At 43.7% G+C, this 25,279-nt stretch overlaps 1 protein-coding gene across 3 annotated transcripts in view; it reads right to left on the bottom strand.

The window, feature by feature from the left end:
* Window positions 1–25,279, bottom strand: part of ZZEF1 (zinc finger ZZ-type and EF-hand domain containing 1) — a 104,542-nt gene that overhangs the window by 50,271 nt on the left and 28,992 nt on the right. The window contains exons 14-27 of one of the 3 annotated variants that reach the window (XM_032270031.1): window positions 24,501–24,568; window positions 23,460–23,574; window positions 18,780–18,939; window positions 17,783–17,904; window positions 17,552–17,674; window positions 16,602–16,768; window positions 16,436–16,517; window positions 15,517–15,718; window positions 13,947–14,095; window positions 12,037–12,277; window positions 9,035–9,114; window positions 5,746–5,839; window positions 3,822–4,290; window positions 1,868–2,032 (exon numbers count right to left, since the gene is read on the bottom strand). In XM_032270031.1, coding sequence (XP_032125922.1) covers window positions 1,868–2,032; window positions 3,822–4,290; window positions 5,746–5,839; window positions 9,035–9,114; window positions 12,037–12,277; window positions 13,947–14,095; window positions 15,517–15,718; window positions 16,436–16,517; window positions 16,602–16,768; window positions 17,552–17,674; window positions 17,783–17,904; window positions 18,780–18,939; window positions 23,460–23,574; window positions 24,501–24,568 — 2,237 coding nt within the window. Of the gene's footprint in view, window positions 1–1,867; window positions 2,033–3,821; window positions 4,291–5,745; window positions 5,840–9,034; window positions 9,115–12,036; window positions 12,278–13,946; window positions 14,096–15,516; window positions 15,719–16,435; window positions 16,518–16,601; window positions 16,769–17,551; window positions 17,675–17,782; window positions 17,905–18,779; window positions 18,940–23,459; window positions 23,575–24,500; window positions 24,572–25,279 lie in introns of all 3 variants that reach the window. The other 2 variants (XM_032270030.1, XM_032270032.1) reach the window with 2 other exon arrangements.

Raw genomic sequence — 25,279 nt, 5'->3', positions numbered from 1 at the left:
AATCAAAGGCCAATCTCTCTACTTACACACCTGCTACTGCAAATTATCCCCTCTTCCTGAATCAAACTTTCCTCGTCACTGATTCATTCCCGCCAGCATACAGAAGTACTCTTACATCTCTTTAAACCCTCAGTTGATCTTGCATCCCCCTCCAAAAACTTCCCCATGTCTCTGCTCCCTTTGAGGCCAAATTTCTTAAACCAAATGTCTGTAGTCTCTCTCTCCATTTTATCATCCTCAGTCTCACTGGCCTTTTGGTCCCACGGCTCCAGTAAGGCTGTTGCCAAATACATGTGTTTTTATATCATTCAGTCTCACATCAGTATTTGACACAACTGACCATTCTTTTTTTTTTTTTTTTTTCCAGGATGGACCCTCACCTGACATTCTTATCTTTTGAGATCCATTATTCTCTTGGCCTCTGGGACACCAGCATCCTCTGGTTTTTGATCTACCTCACTGGCCACTGCTTCTTGATCACCCTAACTAACTCCCCTTCCTCTGCTTGACTTCTAAGTAAAAAAGTTCCCCTAAGGCCCCTCCGTCCTGGGCCCCTTCTTCTCTACCTCTGCACTCTTTCTAGCAGGTCTTACAGCCCTAAATGCCATCTACATGCCAACCACATCCAAATTCCATCCCTAGTCCTGACTTCTTTCCATAACTTTATATCTTTACTTGATACCTTTACAAAAAAGAAAAAAAAAAAAAAAAACACTTTTGATTTTCATTCCAATCTATTTCTTCCACATTCTTTCTCTCAGTAAAATGCATCACTATCCACCAGTTCCTCACTCATAAATCCTAGGAGTTTCCCATGATTCCTTTCTTTCATTTACCCTCTCCGTCGTATCTACCCATAAGTCCTGACAATTCTCTCTCTAAAATATATTCTGAATCTCATCCTTTTCCCTTCATCTCCAGTACTTCTCTCTGGGTCAAACCACCATCATCTCTCACCTGGACTACTGCCACAGTCTCCTAGCTGCTTTTCTATTCCCACCCTTTTTCACTGAGTAGCCAGGGGCATCTTTTATAAATATAAAACAAAGTGTGATCTTCCTGGTCTCAAAAATCTCCAGTGGTTTTCCAACTACAACTCAGCAGAAAACCAAAATCCTTTATGGTGACAAGGGTCCTGCCTTTCTGACCTTATCCATCCCATCTTCCCCGTCATTTGGTCACACTCGTTTTCTTTCTGCTTCTCGGGCTAACTCCCCACTCTAGAGCGTTTGCACTCTTCCTTCTGCCTTTAAGGCTCTTCCGTCTGATATTAACTGGTCATTTATCTCCCAGCTTTCATTTCCTCAGCCTGCCTTCCCTGACCATCCAAACTAGGTCACTGTATTTAATCACCACATAACAATATCACTATCTGGTATTTTTTCATTTATTTATTTTTTATTCTCTCTCTCTCTCTCCTTAATGTACTACAAAATCTGCCTTGTCTACGGCTGCACAAATAACACCCAGAAGACCTCCTAGCTCACAAGACACTCAAAAGGTATTTACTGAGTTAATCTAAAGAACCACCTTGTGAGGTACTCAGATTAATATCATTTGTGTAAGCCTTAGATTTAGCTCACAGTTTCCAGGAGCCAAATGGTGTATATGAGTATATGAGGAATGCAATTCTCACCATCTGGTAAAGTCGAGCTAATCAACTCACCAGGAGCAATAAACATGTTCCTGGCAGTTACACACTAAAAGGACATAACCCATCTTTCCTTGGAATGAGAGAATGAATTAACCAAAAGTGTACATTTGTATCCTACATAGAAATGATGCAGTTATTAATGAGAGAAGGCAATCAGGATTTATTTACAATGCTCTTTGTTGTTTTCCACGTGGATCTGTCGTTTATACTTACTTGGTGAAATCTTTCTGGCAGGTCAGAAGTTCCAACAGGAAAAGTATGAAAGGTGGCTGGAAGCAGTGAGGCTGCCCAAGGGATTCTGCACAGTACTGAGTTATCTTCAGGACCTCCAGGATGCCCTGGGCCTGGGCTTTTCTCAGGGCCAGGACCTTCACAATGCTGGAGACACAACACAAGTAAGGAATACCTAGAAGTCTCTCGAGCTGGGGCAGAAAGAAAATATCCCCCCCGCAAAGCCCTGATGCCATATATCAAGGAGGAAATACTATTGTGAGGCATTAGAAACACCGTGGAGGAAGAGTACCCATAGTTCTTTTCTATTTTTAAGTCTTCACTCAGCAGCACTACAAATCAGTTCATGCCTACTGTCCAAAAGTCCAACAACCCATTATTTAAGTATTTTCACTTTCCATAGAGACAAAGCCTTAATTCTTAGGACAGGAAATTCCTCACTAACTTAAACATGCAATACTTCCAGAGATGAAGGCCTATGAACAAATAATTTTGTTGGAAAATATCAAATCCTGGCTGGGCATGGTGGCTCACACCTGTAATTCCTAGCTGATGCAGAAAGATCCCTTGAGCCCAGGAGTTCGAGACCAGCCTGGGTAACATAGGGGGGCCATGTCTCTAGTAAATGCCAAATCCTAAATTTCTCACTGGGTTAAAATAAGACAAATTTATAAGTGGCAGCTACCCAAAAAATGCTTCCTTTTAAAATTCTAATGGTACATTCTTGAGATATACTTTGTATACAGTACAATACATAAATCTTCCATGAAAAAGTACCTTTTTTTTTGAGACAGAGTCTTGCTGTGTCATTCAGGCTGCAGTGAAGTGGATGTAATCTTGGCTTACTGTAGCCTCAACCTACCTGGCTCAAGTGACCCTCCTGCCTCACCTCCCAGGTAGCTGGGACTATAGGCATGTGCTACCACCCTCAGCTACTGTTTTCTTTCTTTCTTTCTTTTTTTTTTTTGATATGGAGTTTCGCTCTCATTACCCAGGCTGGAGTGCAATGGCGCGATCTCGGCTCACCGCAGCCTCCGCCTCCTGGGTTCAGGCAATTCTCCTGCCTCAGCCTCCTGAGTAGCTGGGATTACAGGCACGCACCACCATGCCCAGCTAATTTTTGTATTTTTAGTAGAGATGGGGTTTCACCATGTTGACCAGGATGGTCTCGATCTCTTGACCTCGTGATCCACCCGCCTCGGCCTCCCAAAGTGCTAGGATTACAGGCGTGAGCCACCGCACCCGGCCCGTTTTCTTTTTTTAAACAGAGTCTTGCTCTGTTGCCCAGGCTGGAGTACAGCAGCGTGATCTCGGCTCAGTGCAACCTCTGCCTTCCAAGTTTGAGAGATTCTTCCACCTCAGCCCCCCAAGTAGCTGGGATTACAGGCGCTCACCCTCACACCTGGCTAAGTTTTGTATTTTTAATAGAGACAGGGTTTCACCATGTTGGCCAGACTGGTCTCAAACGCCTGACCTCTGGTGATCTGCCCACCTCAGCCTCCCAAAGTGCTGGGATTACCGGCATGGGCCACTGCGCCCAGCCTCAGCTAATTTTTTTTTTTCTTTAAAAAATTTTTTTTTTTCTATTTAATGGTAGCTATGAGCTATTTTTTTAAAAACATTTTTTGTAGATGGGGTCTCACTATGTTGCCCAAGTTGGTCTTGAACTCCTGACCCTAAGTGATCCTCCCAAACTACTGAGATTACAGGCATGAGCCACCATGCCCACCCAAAAATTACTTATTTAAAGAAAAAAAAAAATCATCAAAAATTTTCCTGAATACTCTAAAACACGTCTTGATCTATCCTAAACATTATTTGCTTGTTTTTAGACTGGGTAAAAACGAGTAAATAATGTTTAGGATAGATCTACCCTCTGACTACACTGGGTACAGCTAAAAAAGAGAAAGTGCCAGGAAGGTAACGACTGGCTTACCTCCTGTGCGAGAGCGACTGGTCCTTAATGAAGTCCATGACGTCCTTCAGCACAGGGTATTTCTCTTTCACTGTGGGCACCAGTCTGGCCTCCTCCATGGATCGAAAGGAGAGCAGCCGGAGTCGTCCTCGGGTGAAGGGAGGCCGCCGGGTGGGTGTGGAAGGTGACAGGGGCTCTTCAGCTGCGGCAGGCGACATGTCTGCGGCAGGAAGGCCACTGCTGGGCAGCAGCCTTGGCTGGGTGTCCAGGCCAGGACTCCGGTCTCCTGTGGCAGGGGGTGTTGCTTCGGTGGGAGATACTGAGGCTTGGAAATGCTCTTCCGCCACAGAGCTGGTCCTCTGGCGCTTGTCAAGTGGCTGGAGATGATTGGTTTCATCAGCAGTCACCAACTTGTCGCAGCTTTCTTGTGAACTTATGCCCGTGGGCAGAAACTTTAGTAATAGAAGACTCTTCTCAATACACTCTTTTGCTAAATGCAAACAAGAAGCATAATTGGAAAAAAAAAAAAGTTTAAACGTATTGCCTACTTCTGGAGAGAAAATGATCTATTTAAACGTCACCATTTAGGGCAAGAGACCGCTTCATGAATAAAATGATATAGGCCTGGTGCAGTGGCTGACGCCTGTAATCCCAGCACTTTGGGAGGCCAAGGCCAAGGTGGGAGGATCGCTTGAGCTCCGGAGTTTGAGACCAGTTTGGGTAACATGGTGAAACCCCATCTCCAAAAAAAATACAGTAAGTTAGCGGGGCATGGTGGCACACGCCTATTGTCTCATCTACTTGGGGGGCTGAGGCTGAAGGACTGCTTGAGTCCGAGAAGTTGAAGCTGCAGTGAGCCGAGATCATTACTAGTTTGGGTGACAGAGTGAGACACTGTCACAAAAAAAAAAAAAAAAAACAAAAAAAAAACACCTGATGATATAGTGATATATGTATCTACTGACAGAAGAGAAGAACAGAATCAAATTTTATCTCATTATAGAAATCAAAATCTCACGAGGACCATCAGCACACTTTTAAAAAGATTTTATTGTATATGTTTTCAAACTTGTATATAGAGAAAATACCATAAGGACCTCTCCATGTACCTGTCACTCAGCTTCAGCAATTATTAGCCCAGGGCCAATCTTGTTTCACCCTCATCAACTCCCCACTCCCTAGATTATTTTCATGCACATTCCAGCACCACACTAGTTCATCTGTAAAAATTTTAGTATATTTCTCTTAAAAATATGAGTTTAAAAAAATACAACCATCATATTTAAAAAATAATAGTAATTCTTTAATTTCACTGAATATTCAGTGTGAGCACACTTTAAAATCATAACGAGGCTAAGTACAGTGGCTCATGATAATCCCAGTGCTTTGGGAGGCTGAGGTAGGAGGATCACTTGAGGCTAGGAATTTGAGATCAGCCTGGGCAACATAGTGAGACCCCCCACCTCTAAAAAAATTTTTTTTTAATTGCTTAGGCAAGGGGGTTACAAAGAAGAAAAAAATTAATCAGGTATGGTGGCATCTGCCTAAAGTCCCAGCTACCCAGCAGGCAAAGGTGGGAAGATCGCTTGAGCCCAGGAGTGGGGGGCTGCAGTGAGCTACGGCTGCACCACTGCACTCCAGCCTGGGTGACAGAACGAGACCCCATCTCAAGAAACAAAAAAGATGTAGCTCAAAAAGTCCCCGATGTCTCCTAAGGGAAGTGATTAGAAAGATGCTCCATGTGGAGAAGGTAAAAAAAAATTACTCCTCTCTGACATTTTCTCTGTTTATGATACATCCTTGGATACTACATTTAGCACCTGATTTACTTTCCTTAGGTCAACACAGCCTCAATTAAGATAATCCAGAAGGTGAGTCATTGGTTTTCCAGGCTCTACAACAAAAGCAGAGGCTCAGGGACAACAGCTGGTATTAGCACACTCACCAAGGCTCTCAGGGTTCACCTCAGATGCTTCTGAACTGCGTTTTCCTTCTGCCTCGTTCCCCAGGCTCATCAGGGACTTCTGCTTCATCTCTAACTAGGGGAGAATTTGAGCCATATAATTATGTTGTTCAGGCGGGGAAGCAAGGGTAGCCACAGTAAACTACTTCAAAAGCACACAGCACTGAGAGCACAGGGTACTTTACAGCCGCTGCAGTTGAAGATACAGGACTGAGCTGTTCTTGTTTGTCCTGGAAGTCATCCAGGCTTTGAAGTGGTCTGACGGTGTATCAACAAAACTACCTTCTCTTCAACTATGTGTTATTCAGGAGGGGTCTGTAATTCCCACGACCTTATTACTTAAAGATTTCTAGAACACGGGTGCTGGAGGGGGCTTTTTCTAAAGCCCGTCTGGTACCGATAAAGAAGCAGCTGAGATCTAGAGAAATGACGAGTCTTGCTAGAGTCATTAACCCAGTCTGCTGCAGAGTTTTAACCAAAATTTCATCCCTATTCTACTCTGAATGAGGCAACATCTCTACATGATTCTGAGACTTACAGGTAGAGAATGGTGCTTTTAGTACCAGCCCAGGCAGTGGTCATAGCGTGGACCACAACACTGACAGCCAGGTAGGGGGCCATATGTGATATAGGAGAGGCCAAGGTCTTGCAGAGAAGGGTGGCCTCTCATCCAACTGCAGGCAGTCTGTCCTACGCTAAACCAGAGGCATCATCTACAATGCACCTTGTCAACTGCCAAATGCTTTTGACTTGAACTGTCTGTGGTAGATGACTTTATCAGACACCGTTTTTCTTTAAATGCTACGGTCTTGGTTTGTCTGTTGACATCCTCTTCCAATTCTCCTCCTAGCTTTCTGATAAGGCTTTCTAGTTTCTTTTGCTACACCTGTTCATCTTGGTCTCTGTTTATCCAGTCTACACTGAGTACCAACTATGTTCTAGGTAGTCCCTGTGGATTCTGTCCAAGGCTGTCTATTCCTGGATACATTCGTATTAAAAACGAACAAACTATTACAAATGACTAGAATCTGTCATCCCCATCTCTGCCTTGACATTTCAGTGAAGAATGAGCCCTTTAGATTCTTCCATTTACTAAATTGTCCAACTATCAGGTTAGTGCAAAAGTAATCGCGGTTTCTGCCATTAAAAGTAGTTTTAATGTAATTAAATTTTAATTACTTTTAACGACAAAAAAAGTAATTGGCATTACTTTTTTTTGTCTTTTATTTTGAAACGGGGTTTCGCCCTTTTTAACCAGGCTGAGTGCAATGGCGCGATCTCGGCTCACCGCAACCTCCGTCTCCTGGGTTCAGGCAATTCTCCTGCCTCAGCCTCCTGAGTAGCTGGGATTACAGGCACGCACCACCATGCCCAGCTGATTTTTTGTATTTTTAGTAGAGACGGTGTTTCACCATGTTGACCAGGATGGTCTCGATCTCTTGACCTCGTGATCCACCCGCCTCGGCCTCCCAAAGTGCTGGGATTACAGGCTTGAGCCACCGCGCCCGGCCTGCCATTACTTTTAATGGCAAAAACCATGATCTTTTGCATAGATATCTCAGATAACAACCTAGATGTCTTCTTACTCAACTGAACTTACCTCCCCATTTCCAGATCCAAAACTGAACTTACCTCCCCATTTCCAGATCCAAGAGTATTTTTCTTTTTTTTTTTTTTGAGACAGAGTCTTGCTGCGTCGCCAGGCGCCAGGCTGGAGTGCAGTGGAGTGATCTCGGCTCACTGCAAACTCTGCCTCCCGGGTTCAAGCAATTCTCCTGCCTCAGCCTCCCAAGTAACGGGGACTACAGGCATGCACCACCACACCCAGCTAATTTTTGTATTTTTAGTAGAGACGGGTTTCACCATGTTGGCCAGGATGGTCTTGATCTCTTGACCTCATGGTCTGCCCGCCTTGGCCTCCCAAAGTGCTGGGATTATAGGCGTTGAGCCATCGCGCCCAGCCCAACAGCATTTTTCTTATCCTGGTCAATGTTTCTACCACCCACCAAGTGACCCAAGCCAGGAACCTAAGAACTGTCCTAAATTCCTTCTTCCTGTTCCCCACTCACAGCAGTCACAAAGTCCTGTTGATCATTTCCTCCCCTACACTGCAGAAGCCATCCTCCTATAACTCCTGCAAGTAGCCTTCTGCTTTCAATTTTGTCATCCATCCTCTACCCAGTTATTGACAGATTCTCCCACCCCCATTACTATGTAACACGTAGGATGCAGATAAATATATAAAGAATACTGGCCAGGCATGGTGGTTTATGCCTGTAATCCTAGCATTTTGAGACGCTGAAGTGGCTGGATCACCTGAGGTTGAGACCAGCCTGGCCAACATGGTAAAACCCCATCTCTAACTAAAAAAAAAAATACAAAAATTAGCTGAGTGTGGTGTTGGGCGCCTGTAATCCCAGCTGCTCAGGAGGATGAAGTAGAAGAATCACTTGAACCCAGGAGGCAGAGGCTGCAGTGAGCTGAGACCATGCCACTGTACTCCAGCCTGGGCGACAGAGTGAGACTCCGTCTTTAAAAAAAAAAAAAAAAAAAGAACAAAGAAAAGAGAATACTACTACTATGTAGGTACTCATCTCCATGCCCAAGAAATACAAACAATTCTTCTGAGTTTGGTGTTTGGTACTACCATGCATCTGTGTAATTTTACTACATATTTATGTACGTATCACATGGATTGGGTTTGTGTAAAATCATACTGATGTGTTCTTCTACAGCTTGCTTTTTTTATTCATCAGAGTTTGTGGGAGCTGACACATGCAGCTCTATTTCCTTCGCTTTTATTGTAACACAGTATATCATATTTACACTGTGACACAGTGCTATACAATGACACACAATATCTGCCTGTCCTCCTACCAATGGACGCTTGGTTCTTCCAGGTGACTGTTGTTACGAATCCTGCTGCAGAGTCACTTTTCTAAAATGCAGATCTGAAAGGCCTCTTTTCTCCTCCACCTTAAACTGTCATGGCTACCGTATGTAAAGCCATGCTCTTCCTGTAGATCTGTGGAGTTCCATGCAGGAACTGGGGGAGGCTCAACTACATCCCATTCCTCTATGCTCAGCACTGTCCTGACTATGATTTCTAGGGCTGTAAATTATTTCACATCTATTCATGTCACTAAACTTTAGCTTAACAAAAACCCTGAAGTTATATTCTTGAGAAAAGAACAATTCATCTTAAAGATTCCATAATGTCATGGCAGAAAACCTAAAATATATCAAAATCACATGCAAAGGAAAATCTTACCATCCATATTCGAATCCCATCTGCCAAGGAATAAACCTGTGCAAACTCTTCACTCAGGGCTATTCTGCCTCCACTGTTGACTGGGGAAAGAAGCAGAGATGAAGATTACATTCAGGTAACACAAGTCACTACTGCAACATTAACACTAAAGACCTTCTAAATCTAAAGTACAGAAAAACTCCTCCTGACAGTCACACATTGGGGGTGGTAAGAGAGACTTAGGGAAAAAAATAATCCATTAAGTCACAAATACCTGTATGGGTTTTTGTGTTATTTCAAACTAATAACTTCTAAAATAGAAATTATTGTAAAAGTGAGTAAAATATTAAAAGTAAAATGTAAAAAATACTAAAAGTAAAAATTTAAAAATATTAACAGTGAGTAAAAAAGTTCATTATTGATAAAGAAGAAAGTTCATGGTATATTAAATAAAAAAGCAGTTTATGAAACAGTATAAACAAAATAATCTTGTGTAAAGAGAGTATATATATTTAAAACATGGAGCCCAGTACAGCAGCTCATGCTTACAATCCCAGCACTGCTTATTTTTATTATTCTTGTTTAAAAAAAATTTTTTAAGAGCGTCTTGCTCTATCACCCAGGCTGGAGTGCAGTGGCACCATCATAGCTTACTGCAGCCTCACACTCCAATCCCAGTGCTTTGGGAGACTGAGGCAGGTGGACTGCTTGAGGCCAGGAGTTCAAGACCAGCCTGGGCAAGAGAGCAAGACCCTGTCTCTAAAAACAAACAAGCAAACAAAAATGTCTATGTATATATACGAATATACCTAGATAAAAGTGCAGGTACATAGAATAATGTTCATAAAGGTTCTCAGTGGTGAGACTGTAGTTGATAATTATTTTAAGCTTTGCTATATTTAAGTTTCTATATAAATAGGTATTTTTTTTATAATTAGAAAAATAACAAAAAAAAATTTTAAAGAAAGATCTATGAGGCTTGCCCCTTATCTTCATCTAAAACCCAAAAGGTAATATACTAGAACAGTGTGAAGCTCTCTCTTGCATCTATGTTACAATGCAGTATTTCCTGAAGCCCTAGAATACACTAGGGTCTATACCAGACACTGGGAATGCTATGCTGAGAAAAACAGACAAAGTTCCTGCCCTCATGAAGCTTATATTTAAGTTGAAAGACTCCTCCCTGACCTTTCTAACCCAGAAGAGCGACCAATTGTAGACAAAGATGAGCAAATTTGCTAGACAAAGACCATTCTCAAAGTAGTTCGGTCTTAGAGAACTCAGAAATAGTCCTTGGACATACAATATCTGTATCAATGTTGTAAAAGCAGATATAGAAAGAACTAAGACAAGCCTTGCCTCCTTCAAACCAACCATGGCAGGCATTCTAGAAACAACCTGCATACAGAAGGACATTTCTAGTTCCCACAGCTGACTGTGTGTTTTCTCCTCTGCAAACACATATGTGATATCTGAACACAGCCTGAACTTTCCCACAGCAGGACGCCTTCTATTTCTCAGCTTGGAACCCACAAGCTTTTATCCCTCTACTGAAAATTCCCTCAAGTAAGAAGATTATCCAGCTTTCTTACTATAATTTGATTACAAAAATACATATTGACTTCTCCCTGCCCTAACTTACACAGATTACATCACTCCCTCCATTCTTTAGCAGAGAGAAATTCTTCCATATGACATTTGTTTCCATAAATCACTCATGTCTCAATGCAGTTTTATTTGAGCAGCTTTTTAAAGGAGATATTAAGATTTGGGGATGTACTCAAGATGTTTTAACAATCAGAAAATAAATTCTGCAGCGTGAAATCCAAAGGACTGAGCAATAAAGGTGGTAGGAATAAATATATCGAAAATAACAAAATGAGGCCAGACGCAGTGGCTCACGCCTATAATTCCAGCACTATGGGAGGCCAAGGCGGGTGGATCACCTGAGGTCAAGAGTTCGAGACCAGCCTGGCCAACATGGCGAAACCCTGTCGCTACTAAAAATACAAAAATTAGCTGGGTGTGGTGGCAGGCGCCTGTAATCCCAGCTACTCGGGAGGCTGAGGCAGGAGAATCACTTGAACCCAGGAGACAGAGGTTGTGGTGAGCTGAGATCGCACCACTGCACTCCAGACTGGGCGACAGCGTGAGACTCTATCTCAAAATAAAATAAAATAAAACAAACTAAGCAGTAGTCAAGTACTCACTCTAGTGGAAGGAAGTTCCGGTTTTGCTTATTTCACCTGCGCTGTGTAAAGAACACATGCCCTGCCAGGTGCTTAGGAAAACCCATACCTCATCTCTAGGTAGGGTTTGAAACACTTTTTCCCTGAATAAGAATGAGTGTAGAGACAGACTCTCCCTCCTTGTGGGTCCTGCTAGGCGGCAGGCTACATATAGGGTATAATACAGAGATGGCATCCCTAGGAAACATGAGGAAAAGAGGTGAGGAGGAGAAGGCTATCAGCAAAGGAAGTCTCGTGGGGTGATGCTACCAAGACGCTGCAAGCCAGCTGAAGGTTAACAGGTAAAACCTACAGTTTCCTCCTTGGTTATTACTACATTCAAGAACTTAAACATCTGCGGCTTTAACCGGAATTTCTTAGAATGTTTGAGCAAATCAACCTTAAACCAAGTTTACAGATAAAGAAACTGAGGTGCAGAAAGGGTGTCTGATTAACATGAAGCTGCACAACTTCTAAGTTTTTGCATTGGGACCATGACCCAAGGTAAGGTTTCTTTCCAATAAATTTCTTAGCGGTTTTTCATGAGAATTCTGGATAACGACAAACTGCCTGCTACTTCTGCAAGTCCAGGTTAGGTGCTACACATGATACTTTGCTAACCAGAAAATTGGCCACGAATCTTCTAATAGGCAAAGTTGGACTAACAAGATGATGTTTACAGTTACAGAAATGTATTCATTTTTTCAAATATTTAAAAATGTTCACTTAAGATAGGCTTTCTTAAAACTTAGCAATTAGCCTTCAGATCAAAAATATTCCCTGTAATAAAGTTACCATATTTTTGCAGCTTCTCATATAAATCTGGAGTGCGATACACCAGAGCAGCAAAGGTGGCGTTCACAGCTTGATCAATAGTGGAACCAGCAACTATATCTGTCTTTGGGGCCTGTTTTCTACATGCCTGTATAAATCCTTTGAAAAGTTCTGAATATGGCCCACAGAAGTTCTGAGCAGGCTCTGACTGGGCAAAATCAAGAAGAAAATGGCGGCAGGGGTCGTCAGGAATGTTCTTAACCTGGAAACAGAAAATAAGCCCATCACATTTAACACATTCATTCAAAAATAAAATTTATTGAGCAAACTACTAGGCCAAAGCAGAAGTATAAAACAGAGTGAACACTCTCCAGAAGTTTACATCTATTTTTAGGAAGACCAGACAGAGAGTTGAGTTAAAACAAGATAAACATAAATAAAACAGTAAAAGCAATAAAACTAGCATTCCCATAAAGCAAAAGATTATCAAGTGCCAAATGCCTAGAAGGGATACCCAATGCTGAGAGTTCAAAGGAGAGAGATCCTGGCAGGTTAAAGGAGTTAGGAAAAGCCTCCTGGAGGATATGGACTTTGGACTGGACCCTGAAGGACTGGCAGATTCGGCCCTGATGAGCATAACCATTAGCAGAGGTTACGAGTCAGTGGGGAGACTGACCTGGCCTGAAGTCTCAGCTGGGGAGTGATGGGAACTAGAGTCAGAGAGGTAAGGTGAAAGGAGACTGCAGAGAGCCTTGACTGTCACATTGAGGAGTTAGACTTCACCCTGTGGGCAACGGGGAGCCATTAACGGTGCTGGGCAGTGGAATGACAAGATAAAGCAGTGATTATCAAAAAAACTTGGTAGGTACCAATGTCATAAGGCAGGTGCGAATGAGGGCCTGGATAAAGATGCAGACAGAGGAAAGGACAGAGATGAACAGTATGAGGAAGAATCCACAGGACCTGCAAGCTGACTGGACGGAATGGGGAGACAGGTGAGGACAGGGCATGCTAGGGAGCAGTGGCTTTGGGGCTGGGGAGACAATGACAATCACAGAAGTCACCAGTCTTTGGTTTTACACCTCTGAGTGATGGGGACTCAGGACACTTCAATGGGAATGCCTCACAGGAAACAGGTACTGGGAGCAGGGAGAAGAGTCAGACCTGGATACTGATATTAGGAATTAGTGCTGCAACGTGACAGAAGACAGTAGGGAGGACGAAGTCTTGGTGGGCTGTGGGAAGGGAGGAAAGCCTGAATAGAGCCTGCCCTTTAGGGAAGGAGGAATACAAGAAGTCAGTGCAGGAGGCAGGTGGGCAGTGAGATGTAAGAGAAGACAGTGGACTAGCACGGATCCAAAGAAGAGAGGGTCTGAAGGAGCCAAGTTGAACAGAGGCAAGGAGAACAGGAGCTGAGCAGGAGCCCTGGATTTGGCCCTTAACTACTGAATAATGTGGGGCAGGGCAGGGAGGGAAAGGAAGAAAAGTAGAATAGAGAAATAGAGGGAAGAAGGGGTGAAAAATAGAGACAGGGCAAACTTTGTAGTTTTAAAATATTATACACCTAAATCATGAGCTGTGAGTCTATGCTGAACAAAAGGTATAGCACAAATCATTCCTCTAAAGCCAGACTCAGCAGGCGCTAGAAGTACACTCGGTTGTTTGTCTGCTATCTCCATCAACAGAGATTTACTGAGCGCCTCTTCCATGTCACCCAAGTCATGCAGTCAGTATTTCTCAACACCTATTGTGCACTGGCCCCTGCGGGTCACAGTGGAATTCACAAGTTAACAAGGTATAGTTTCTGGCCTCAAGAAGCTAACTGCTTCATGGGGACAGGAAGACAGAATCACTAGTGTTTACAACATAAAATAATAAATACTTATAGGCAGTTTCCAGTGTAAATAGAAAGAGAATAGAAGAGTAAGTACCTCCTTACTGTCCTGGTGTGGGTGGGTGGGCCAGCTTGCTTCTAATTCCAACTCTGGGCAAATCTGATGCCTGAAGACAGGTTTCCACAGAGGGGAGTTTAGGACTAATGCCATTTTTGCCTGAGGTATTGCCATGTTACTTCCCAACTCTAGAAAGAGATGACGTAAGAGGGTTCTATTTTTGCCTTAATATATTGAGAATCTTTGAAATGACAAAAAAAAAAAAGGTTTTAAAAAATGGGTAGGAAGAAAAGGTTTAAAAAAATCAAAACTTAGAGAAAATTCACCCACATACCAGAATGTAATTGTGATACTCTGTAAACACATATCACAGATTAAGCTAAACCAGCAAGTCCTGAAATACTGTTGTTCTGTGGAACAACAGTACAAGAACTTCAGCTACAAGGTACCTTTGAAATGACTAATCTGTTTACAGTAAGCTGAAAACAGGATATGAACCATCTCTGGCATATAACACGAGGCCATTCAGGAACATTTAATTATGGAAAAACATCCACAATTTGTAAACTTAATTCTGTAGCAAATAACAAACATCCAGCACTGATGTGTTTAAAATAGGCACAGAGAAAAGAACAGGTGGAAATAAAAATGCTAATAGTTATTTCTTTCTGTCTTGCAGAAATATGAAAAAAAAAATTAGTTACTTCTCAGCATCACGATTAAGGATGATCCTATTCTCCTTTGTTTCTTTCCATTACATAATTTTTCTATGATGTTTTACTTCTAAAATTGGAAAAATTCAAGAAATGGTTAAGAAATAAAATACAGTAGAAAGTTTTATTCTATAATTCTTGTTCCTTGGAATAATTAAATAAATAACTAAATTGAACAAATTTTTCTCCTTTTTCCTTTTTTTCCAAGAGATAGATACTCTGTTACCCAGACTAGAGTACAGCAGTGTGATCACAGCTCAGTGCAGCCTCCAACTCCTGGGCTCAAGTGATCCTCCTGCCTCAGCCTCCCAAGTAGCTGAGACAAAGGGCACATGCCACCACACCTTGCTAATTTTTAATTTTTTTGGTAAAGATAGGGGTCTCACTATGCTGCCCAGGCTGGTTTTGAACACCTGGGATCAAGAAATCCTCCCACCTTGGCCTCCTAAAGTGCTGGGATTCCCAGCATGAGCCACCTCGCTCAGCCCTGAACAAATAACTTTAAAACAAAATCCATATTCACATATCTACATATATTTACATAAATATTCAATATTTAAAGGACATGCAATTAACTTATTCTATATTCCTGCCTTCTGGATGAACTATACCTATAACTACTTACAAAACAAGGAAGATAGTGTTGCCCAAAAAACCTGCTATCCTCCATAGACACAGAACCGATGGCATCCTTTGTGCTATGTTCCAAAGTTTAAGGCAAAAAGCTTCATGACAATGGTGTCGAGTGGACACTTTGTTCTTCTGGTTTAAGGGAAACTGAAAGGGAATGTTATTGATCCCCCGCCATTAGGTGGAGACGACCTACCAAACAGCAAGCATGCACCTTGCACTTCACGTGGGTGTTAAGAAGGGAAGGAACACGGATGTGGACTTACGACGTGCAGACTTGAGTGCCATGCACTGGGATGCTAGGCGTCCCATGAGCCGGGAGACAAGGAGTTGTAAATCCAGCCCCCAAGACACAGCAACATCGGGCAGGCCATAGGCAGTGACAGTGAATTTGTAGCCCCATTCGTTGTGACTGCTGTCAGAGTGAAAGAGGAACTGCAACCGAGGACCGGCCTTGAAGGTCACTTTCTAGAGACAGACAGAAGTCATGTGGTCAAACCGATTAGAGGAGTGTTTCCGAAATAAACATGCTGTTCATGACTAGAAACATCTTAAGTTTAAAATTGATCTCTAGTACCACATGTCCAAAACTATTAATGGAGAAATGTACAGAGGGGTGACGGAAACAGCAAATTCACAACCGGACCCCATGAAGAAGGAGAGCTGGCAGAACCCTGCTGCTGAGCTTTCGACACCTTGTGTGACCGTCTGTCCACTGCCTGCTCGGCCAGTGGTCACATTTCTATGCCTCTGCTCCCGCCAACATCACTGACCGTGGAGAGAAGGTCAACAGTCTGAGGCAGCACTGACCTCCAGCCCAAAAGCTCAAGCAGATCTACCTGGGAGGCAGACTCTCGGCTGTCACCCAGGTCTGGGCTACCCCCTAGACCCACCAGCCCTTCCTGCTAAGGATGAAAGCTCTCACTCTAGACACTGTCTGCTGCAACTACTCCACTCTGCCACTGCAGTGCCAAACAAAGCAGCTATCAACAAGACATAAACAGGCAGGGCTGTGTGCCAAAAAATTAACACAAAACAAGTGACAGACTGATATAAATCCTTCCTTTCCCAGAAGTGTCACATAAATGCCTCCCTTCGAAGACCATACCTCTACTGCCCCCCGAAGGCTGACAAAAGGAAAGCATTGGTGCAGAAGCAGGTTCCTCTTCCGGGCCTCTCACTCACCTTGGGCCACTTGTCAGTGCCAACTTTTGTGTCGTAGCGTGTTTTCCGACCTCTAGCGTCAGTAAATTCCAGATAATCATACCTGCGACAGCATAATCTCTATTACCTTCCTTCTCACATTTTTGACCTATTATTTCTTGGGGAAGAAAGAACATGTAGGTCTTACCTTTTTTCAGTTTCACACCTCTCATCAAATTCCACCTCAAAATAGGTTGCTCCTGGGCTCACAAAGACAGATACCTCATGGCAGTTATTTTCATAGTTGTGGGCAGATTCCTTAGTCCACGTATGTAACACCACGGGCTGCTCCTGTTGCCAGGTCTCAACATCCAGCTATGAAAACAGATGAGCCGGGAGGAAAAAAGGTTCTCATCACTCTACACGCAGCCACACGCAGCAGACTGTGTCTCTATCAGTGCTCCAGGCAGATGTACAAACCATCACGCAGGCTCGAAGACGTACCTGACATGCCCATCTTCACCGACAGATCCACACACATCCATCATTCGGCAGAGCAGAAGTGCTTTTACTAGGCTACCTTTAACTACGACAGAACTACTTCTTACAAATCACTACCAGTGTGAATTTCCAGCGGAAAAAGCACTGAATTAGGAGTTTAGAGACTTCACATTCCTACTTGGGACACTGGCAAATCTGGACCCACTCTCCGTTCCTCCCCCTGCTTTTTTTGTTTTTTTACCTATTAAATATCAATATCGTTTCTACTATCACAGAGTTGTTGTGAAACTCATACGAGACAGTGATTAAACATTACATATGCAAAATTAGGTAAAGGAGAAATTTCTTCTAAAGATAAAACCTTCTAATTTGCCTTTCAACATACATTTTCTCTTTTAGACTTCAATTTGGTTGTTCACTTACATGGTATTTATATAACTTCATAAACTACAAAATGATGAGATTCATCTCTACAGCTTTTTCTCTGTGTCTCCTTTCTAATGCTGACCATGCCAAATCAACCCGGACTGGCATTACTCTTGTTGGCAGGACCGCTGGTAAAATACAGGGAGCCTTCTAGAGGCCGCTCAGCTGTGTCTGTGTGCAGTCAGCAGTCAGAGAGAACGCAGGGCAGGCTCAAGTGCTGACTCCAGTTACCTTAGTCAGTCCTCCTTCGGGGTCACCGCAGAGCTTCTTCAACAGTCCTGTGAGGGCACTGAACTCTCTCAAGAGCGTGCAGTGTGAGATGTCTAAAGTGCAGAAGTCCAGCAGGAAGATAACCTACCAGAAGATGGATGAAGTACTTAGTGTCCACCTCAGGCTATGCCTGGGGACGCAGATCCCCAGCCCGCTTCAGGCTCATTACAAATAACTGCCCCTTTTTCTTACCAGTTGACGAGCTGCCATTGAAAACACAGAATTACATAATCTTTCTACTATGGTTTTTCCACTATACTGTGACAAAAGGGATTCCAAGATCACTCTCATGCTTGCCAGAAACTGTCCCACATCTACCAAAACAAAGAAATTAATTAATATTTTATATAGCAGAAATATCACATGCATGGACAAAGACAAAGAGGACTACAGAAGCTGTGGAGGAGACTCCACAGCAAAGACCGCAGGCCATGAAGTGTCACCCTGATGCATTCCTCTGGGAGGAAGGAGCAGTGCGAATTTCAGAAAAAGACTGCTCTGAATGGGATGTTGTGTTTTCGTCTCTTTTGATGAAGTGGTAGGGCACTTCTGGAAATGAAGTTTCATGGTTGATTAACCCAGCTGTCAGCCTCTCCTTTTCCTTCTGTTTACAAGGGGCCATGCATGAGGTATACCAGTCTAACAGGCCAACCTCTAGGTGGCAGGACCCAACATAAGAGTTTTCGTCACAGCTGCTGGGACCAAGTTTGATGGTACTGAACTTTCACATATAATTTGTTGGTACCTGTTGGGTTTCATATAATTTTCTGTGAGTTTACAGAACATGAATCTAATTTTTTTCAGTAATTAGCCAAGGTCACAGGAATGTTCATACACCTTAGATTTTTAAAATTTAAGACTTTCATTTTTAGATGATTAAAACAGGCATAGACACTCCTAAGGAGTGAGACATCATGTAAAAGTGCTGTATGATTGCAGAAGCAATGTTTAGGCTGTGAAACGATCTAATTCTGCAATAAAAATACTTAGGCATACCACCACATTCAGACAGGAAACTCTGGACAAAAAGACATGCTGTAGAATTCTATTTTAATTAGACTAACCAGTGCAAGAATGTGAATTGTAATAAAGAAAGCCATATGCACAGTCAATGCATGAGTTACTAAAGAAGAGAACATACTCAAGAGTCAAAACCCAAATGCCCATCTGTTTCCATGTTGAAACTCACATTTTTCAATAAGGTCCACGGCAATATCTTTGGCTCCAGAGTCCGTGCTCTTCAGCTGCAGGTAGCACCAGGATAGCAGGCTGCCCTGGACGGACCAGAACAGGGAGAAGAGCACAGAGCCAGCCTCCCCTGGGGCCCCACTGAGCATTAACAGCTCACACTACAAAGGAGGAGACAAACAGAAAGTGTCCATGACAAGGCCATTCACAGAGCATAGCCAAGGGCATTCTCTAGAGCAGCAGCTGCCACCAGCAAAAACATTCTATGGTTATGGGGAACAGTCATGAAACAGCTTTCAACTCAGCAGTGACCAAGAAAGATGGTATTATGAAAACGCCCCTCTTTCTCTCCAGCTTTTTGGAACCTTTACAAATGTTTTTACTCCACATGGCATCTCCTTTTGCCACCTCAGGAACCTTGCCCCACTGGGTAGCTCTTCGGGCAGCTCTCCTTTCTCTTATGTCTTAAAATCCCCTTTCTCTGGCTCCTTCCCTCAAGCCTTCAGTAAAATCTCTCCCATCTTAAAAAAACAATTATTTGTGTCTCTATGGCTTTCTAACCATCATCTTTGTTGACAAAGTTTCTTTGAAGAGTTATCTGGCCTCTAGAGATAAACTCTTGCACATAAGAACCACAAGGTATAAAGAAACTAAAATAAATCAAACAGAACTACAAGGTCTGCTTCTGCCCCAAGCCGGACCTCAACAATCCCTCCAAAGTAAGATGGATACATAAATGGTGCAATGTTCATAAAGAGAACATTGTGCACCAGTGAAAACAAACAGCAGCAAAAAACCAACAAGGAAGAACCTCAAAAACACGAGTGAAAAAACAACACGGAAGACTGTACGCTGTATGATTCCATTGCAGGTAAAAACCAGGCAATACAGATGTGCCGTGTAGGAATAACCAGAAAGAAGAATAAGGCAACGGTGAACACAAACTTCAGAATGACGATTCCGTCTGGCAAGGAAGAGACGGAGTGAGCCATGAAAAGGCAAGTGGATGGAGGGGACTGGACATCAGAGATACTGGTCATAGCTAGTCCTTGTAAGAGACAGTTGTTTCTTTCAGCTGTCCATTACACATACTCTTTAAAAACTTTCCAGCACCTGGTCTGGTTGCACTTTTCCTCTTCCTTCCATTCTACTGCTTCTTGTGAAACTACTCTTCAAAGGCATCAGTTACCACCTAGAGGACAAAGCCCCTCCACTTGACCTTGGAGACTGCTGACTACTGTCCCTCTTTAAACTCTCCCCGCTCAGGTCTGTGTCCCCTGAATTTTTTCCTGCCACTTCTTACTCTCCTGGCTGCCCCTTCTCTGCAGATATCTCTCAAGATGCCCGTGGGTGATGTGATGCCATTTACAGCTATGGCTTCAACTAGAAGCTGCTTGTCACTGACTGCAGAGTCTCCAGCACTGACTCATCTCCTGGGGCACAACCAGATCTCATCACCTGCAGCCCTACCAGAACCATGCGCCTGGCACGCTCAGAGTCTCTCCATCATCATTCTCCTCTTCAGATACCTACTCCTCCCTGTCTCATCACCAGCCTTCTGCACATGCCACTGCCTCCACATACAATGCCTCCATCCTCTTTTCTTGGTTAAATCCTATTCATGGTCTTGAACTGAGCTCCAGCATCACCTTCTCCAGAAAGCCTTTCCCCAGCTCCACTCCCCACCTCCACCAGACAGGGTCAGGTACGCACTTCCGTGTCCCTCGACCCCGGGCTTACTTTGATGGTGCTTGCTGCTTTGTTACAACTGCCTGATTACGTACTGGCTCCTCAAGGCTGTGTTTGGTTATCACTGTATCCCCTGTGGCCTAGCACAGGGCCTAGCACACCTCAGGCATTCAGTGGGTCTTTGCTGAATTTAACAGATTCGTGAGAAATTCAGACTAGGTACATTTCTGACCACCTTTAATTTTTTTTTCCTAATTGAACACTAACTCTTTTGTATAACCATCAATGTCTTTTACTGAAGGAGAATTCAGGGAAACACATTAATAGCTGCATCTCTGGCAAGGAGGTTCTATGAGACCTTTAGCTTTTGTACCACAGGTACGTGAAAGAGAAGAAAAGACATGTCTGATCTCCAAATGGTCTACGATTACAGGAAATTCTCTTGGGCAAATGCTATCTCATTACTCCACATACATCTTAAAAGAAGTCTGGCCTACCTTACCTAGTGGAGATAGGACAAGACTCTGAGCCGAACAGCCCCGGTTTCAGTCCTGGCTCTACCACCTACCCGCTCCGCACAGGCGGGCAGAATTGATGCCTGTGAGAACCAGGTGAGGAGGGTGAAGTTTTCTGCCCGATGGCACTGACGATGCAACCACAGGAGACAGACTGGTGAGGAAAGAACTTAGTTCAGGCTTCAGGGACCTGAGAAACAGGCAGAATGCAGACGAGTTCCAGAAGAAAGGGAAAGTATGGGAAATGGCAGAAATAAGGACGGAGATTAGAAGGAGCCACGGCTAACTGGGCTGAGAACACATACTGATGAGCAGTAGACTGAACTGAGTTTTTAAAGGAAGACTCAGAGATGGGCAGAAGAGTCTGGAAATACGCCAGAAGGTGGAAAGTAAGAGAAAATTAATCTGATGGCAAAAAATAGAGCAAAGTTTTTGATCAAAAACAAAGTTGAGGTTTATAAAGTCAATGTTACCTTGGATCTAAATCAATACTAGGTCTAAACAGCGGTCAGCCTAAGAGCAACCTTGGCAAATGAGAACCTAGGCAGCCTACTGAGGTCCCTATCAGTGAACTGGGGGATGCCTGCTGATGGCCTATCACTCCAGGCAGCTGGGAATGAATGAAATCATGGCTCTAACAGCAACTCAAAAATAGTAAGGCACCCGCAAAAATGTAAGAGATTTAAAGACACTAAGTTCAGTCAAAAGATACAAGATAAGTTATCAGCCACAAAATAAGAGATGAGTTATCTTGACGTCCACATCATTAGATACCTGAAGGCTGTGGTTTGGATTAGTCTACCACCAAATCTCCTCTAACTCTCTGGTTCCCACATGTAGTCCAAAGACTGGTCTCCTAGTACAGGGTGCCATCACTTCAGAGTCTCTCAGCGTGCTTAGAAAAATGCGGGTTCTTATGCCCTATTCCTAGGGATTCTGAATCAGTAACTTAGGGTGGGACAAAGAAATCTTAATTTCTATCAAATATCCCAAGTGACTGATCCATTTGGAACAAAAACTACATTTAAGAAAGAAAAATCCCTTATATTTCAAAAAAAGGCAAATTAAAAAAAAATCATTAACACAGAAAAGAGATAACATACTTTCAGATTTGATTAGTCCACAAAATTGCTAAGAAATCTGAATTTTTTTTTTTTTTTTGAGATAAGAGTTTCACTCCTGTTGCCCAGGCTAGAGTGCAATGGAGCGACCTTGGCTCACAGTAACCTTCACCTCTCAGGTTCAAGTGATTCTCTTGCTTCAGCCTCCCAAGTAGCTGGGATTACAGGCATGTGCCACCACGCCTGGCTCATTTTGCATTTTTAGTAGAGATGGGGTTTCTCCATGCTGGTCAGGCTGGTCTCGAACTTCCAAACTCAGGTGATCCACCTGCCTTGGCCTCCCAAAGTGCCGGGATTACAGGCGTGAGGCCCTGCGTCCAGCCCTGAATGTCTTCTTTTTAATTTTTTTTTTTTAGAGACGGTGGTGTGGGGGGTTTCTCTATGTTGTCCAGGCCGGAGTGCAGTGGCTATTCACAGGCTCAATCCCACTACTGATCAGCACAGGAGTTTTGACCTGTTCCGTTTCCAACCTGGGCCAGTTCACCCCTCCTTAGGCAGCCTGGTGGTCCCCCGCTCCCAGGAGGTCACCATATTGATGCTGAACTTAGTGCGGACACCTGATCGGCATAGTGCACTACAGCCCAGGACTCCTGGACTCAAGTGATCCTCCAGCCTCAGCCTCCCTAGTAGCTGGGTCTACAGGCACACGCCACTGCGCCCCGCTGAGCTGAATTTCTTCTTTATCATCAAAGTAGTTTTCCTGAAAGTTCACACCACTAACACACAACCATGTGTTGGGTTCACTGACAATCACTACAAGGGGTACAAGGGGACCTGATACAAATCCACTCCTCTTTTTCCACAGGAAGTGTTACCGTGCACTTTTGTGTTTTTATTGTTTGCTCACTACCAAGAACAGTAAGTGTGTGACCTTACTCATTTGCAAGGACTGGCTGGGAAACCTTTTTGATCAGTTGTAAGGATCAATAACAAACTACATTCATGCCAGGCACAGTGTCTCATATCTGTAATTCCAGTACTTTGGGAGGCCAAAGTGGGAGGATTTCTTGAACCTAGGAGTCCAAGACCAGCCTGGGCAACATAGAGAGACCCTGTCTCTACAAATAACTTAAAAATTAGCTGGGCATGGTGCCTTTGGTCCCATCTACTTGAGTGACTGAGGTGGGAGGACTGCTTGAGCCTGGGAAGCAGAAGGGGCAGTGAGCTGGGATTGTGCCACTGCACCCCAGCCTGGGTGACAGAGCAAGACCCTGTCTCAGAAAAAAAAACAACAACAGAAAAAAACACAACAAAGTACATTCATACTGCAGAGGCAAAGAGGGGCACAAGAGACTGCCGCATCATGTGCTCCCAAAAGCATGAGGCAGGGAAAACAGGGTGGCAGACATCAGATACCTCTCGAGCAGCAACAGATAGGAGAGTGTTCATGACTGCCAGAACTTCACTGATGTTCATGTTGGCCAGGTCGTTCTTCTCAGGTAAAAGCAAAAGGCCGCCTGGATCCTTGTCACTGAAAGGATACAAACTATCGTGACACCTGGCTTCAGGAGAAAGATTTCATACTGTCTTACAAGATTCCAAAAAAGAACGCAGAAAGATTTCAATGTCAGTTCCTCCGGACAGGAGGAGTCTGGGTCAGGAACACAGGCTGTGGAGCCAGCTGGGACTGTGCCTCTGTCTGTGCACATGTCCTTCATTAGCACACACTCACAAATCCTCCAGTCCTAGAAGATATCCTGAGGTATGGAGCTGATGAATAAATCACCTTGGCCACCGAAGAGAAATACACCTAATCTCAGGACTGCTAGCTTGAAAGTCCTGGCTAAACGTTCCTTGTGTCTTCAAATGTTCTCACAGGACAGCCTCAGACCCTTTCAGCATCCTTGCTACTGGATTCTGAGCCCTCTAAGTCTGGGAGCCACACCAGGTAGAGTCTGACCTGCAGGCAGCTGCTCAGGATATTAGCTCCCTTCCTTCAAGAGTCTATCCCCTCTAGTAATGAAGCCTACAGGCCCATTTAGCTTCTCTGGTACTTAAAACATGCAAAAACCTCTAAGTTCTCCCTCCCAGCACACTTCCCTCTACAAACTATCATTCCGTGCTTCTGCAGCTGGCTTTAATGTAGACACAAATACAGGACCCTAAATTCATTTGGCTTCAGTTTTAGTTGCTAAACATCACTTGGAAACTGAAGTGTTCAAAAAGACCCTCAACGGCTCGATTTTAAACTGTCTTAAAACGGATGGGAACTGGATCGGGCTGTCAACAAGATTATTATTTTACCACGATTTGGGTCACTTTTACCACTATTTGGCCCAGCTTTCTAGCTGAGCAGAAGGAAGTACTTCTCCAACAGCATATGGAAGGAAGGGCGAGCTCAAGAAAACAACTTTGCAAAGATTTCGGTTAATTGACGATGAAAAACCATCAACTTACCTAAAATACGTGCACAGTGAACGGAAAGTGAGCTGCAGGGACTGCTTGTGCTCCTGCTCGGTGACATTCTTCTAGAAAACCAGAAACTGTACATTCAGAAAATCTATTCCATGACATTCCAGAGACCTAGAGCAGCAACGAAATATCACCACCTGGCCGAGCGCGGTGGCTCATGCCTGAAATCCCAGTACTTGGGGAGGCCAAAACAGGCAGATCCCGAGGACAGGAAATCAAGACCATCCTGGCCAGCATGGCAAAAACTCTGTTTCTACTAAAAATATAAAAATCAGCTGGGGGGTGGTGATGTGCGACTGTAGTCCCAGCTACTCAGGAGGCTGAGGCAGGAGAATCGCTTGAACTAGAGAGGCAGAGGTTGCAGTGAGGTGACAGAGCGAGGCTCCATCTCAAAAAAAAAAAGTATCACCACCCGCTGCTCCCAAGAATGAGGAAAGCTAGGGTCAGGAGACTACCTCACAGCACCCAACTAAAACCTGGTCAAGTGCTAAGAGGAAGCCATCTAAACACAAGGTGGCTGGTTCACTTTGTTCACTGCCAAAGTCAACACAAGGTTCAGGTTTCCTACTTAGGAAAATGACCTCAAAAAGATACATCTTTTTTTTTTTTTTGAGACGGAGTCTTGCTCTGTCACCCAGGCTGGAGTGCAGTGGCATGATCTCGGCTCACTGCAATCTCCACCTCCCAGGTTCTTGCAATTCTCCTGCCTCAGCCTCCCAAGTAGCTGGGACCAGGGGTGCATGCCGCCACACCCGGCTAATTTT

Source organism: Sapajus apella, unplaced genomic scaffold (genome assembly GCF_009761245.1).
Source record: "Sapajus apella isolate SASKATOON/1434 unplaced genomic scaffold, GSC_monkey_1.0 scaffold202, whole genome shotgun sequence".
NCBI classification, from domain to species: domain Eukaryota; kingdom Metazoa; phylum Chordata; class Mammalia; order Primates; family Cebidae; genus Sapajus; species Sapajus apella.
The sequence above is the reverse complement of the archived record's forward strand: the minus strand, read 5'-3'. Positions and strand labels throughout refer to the sequence as shown.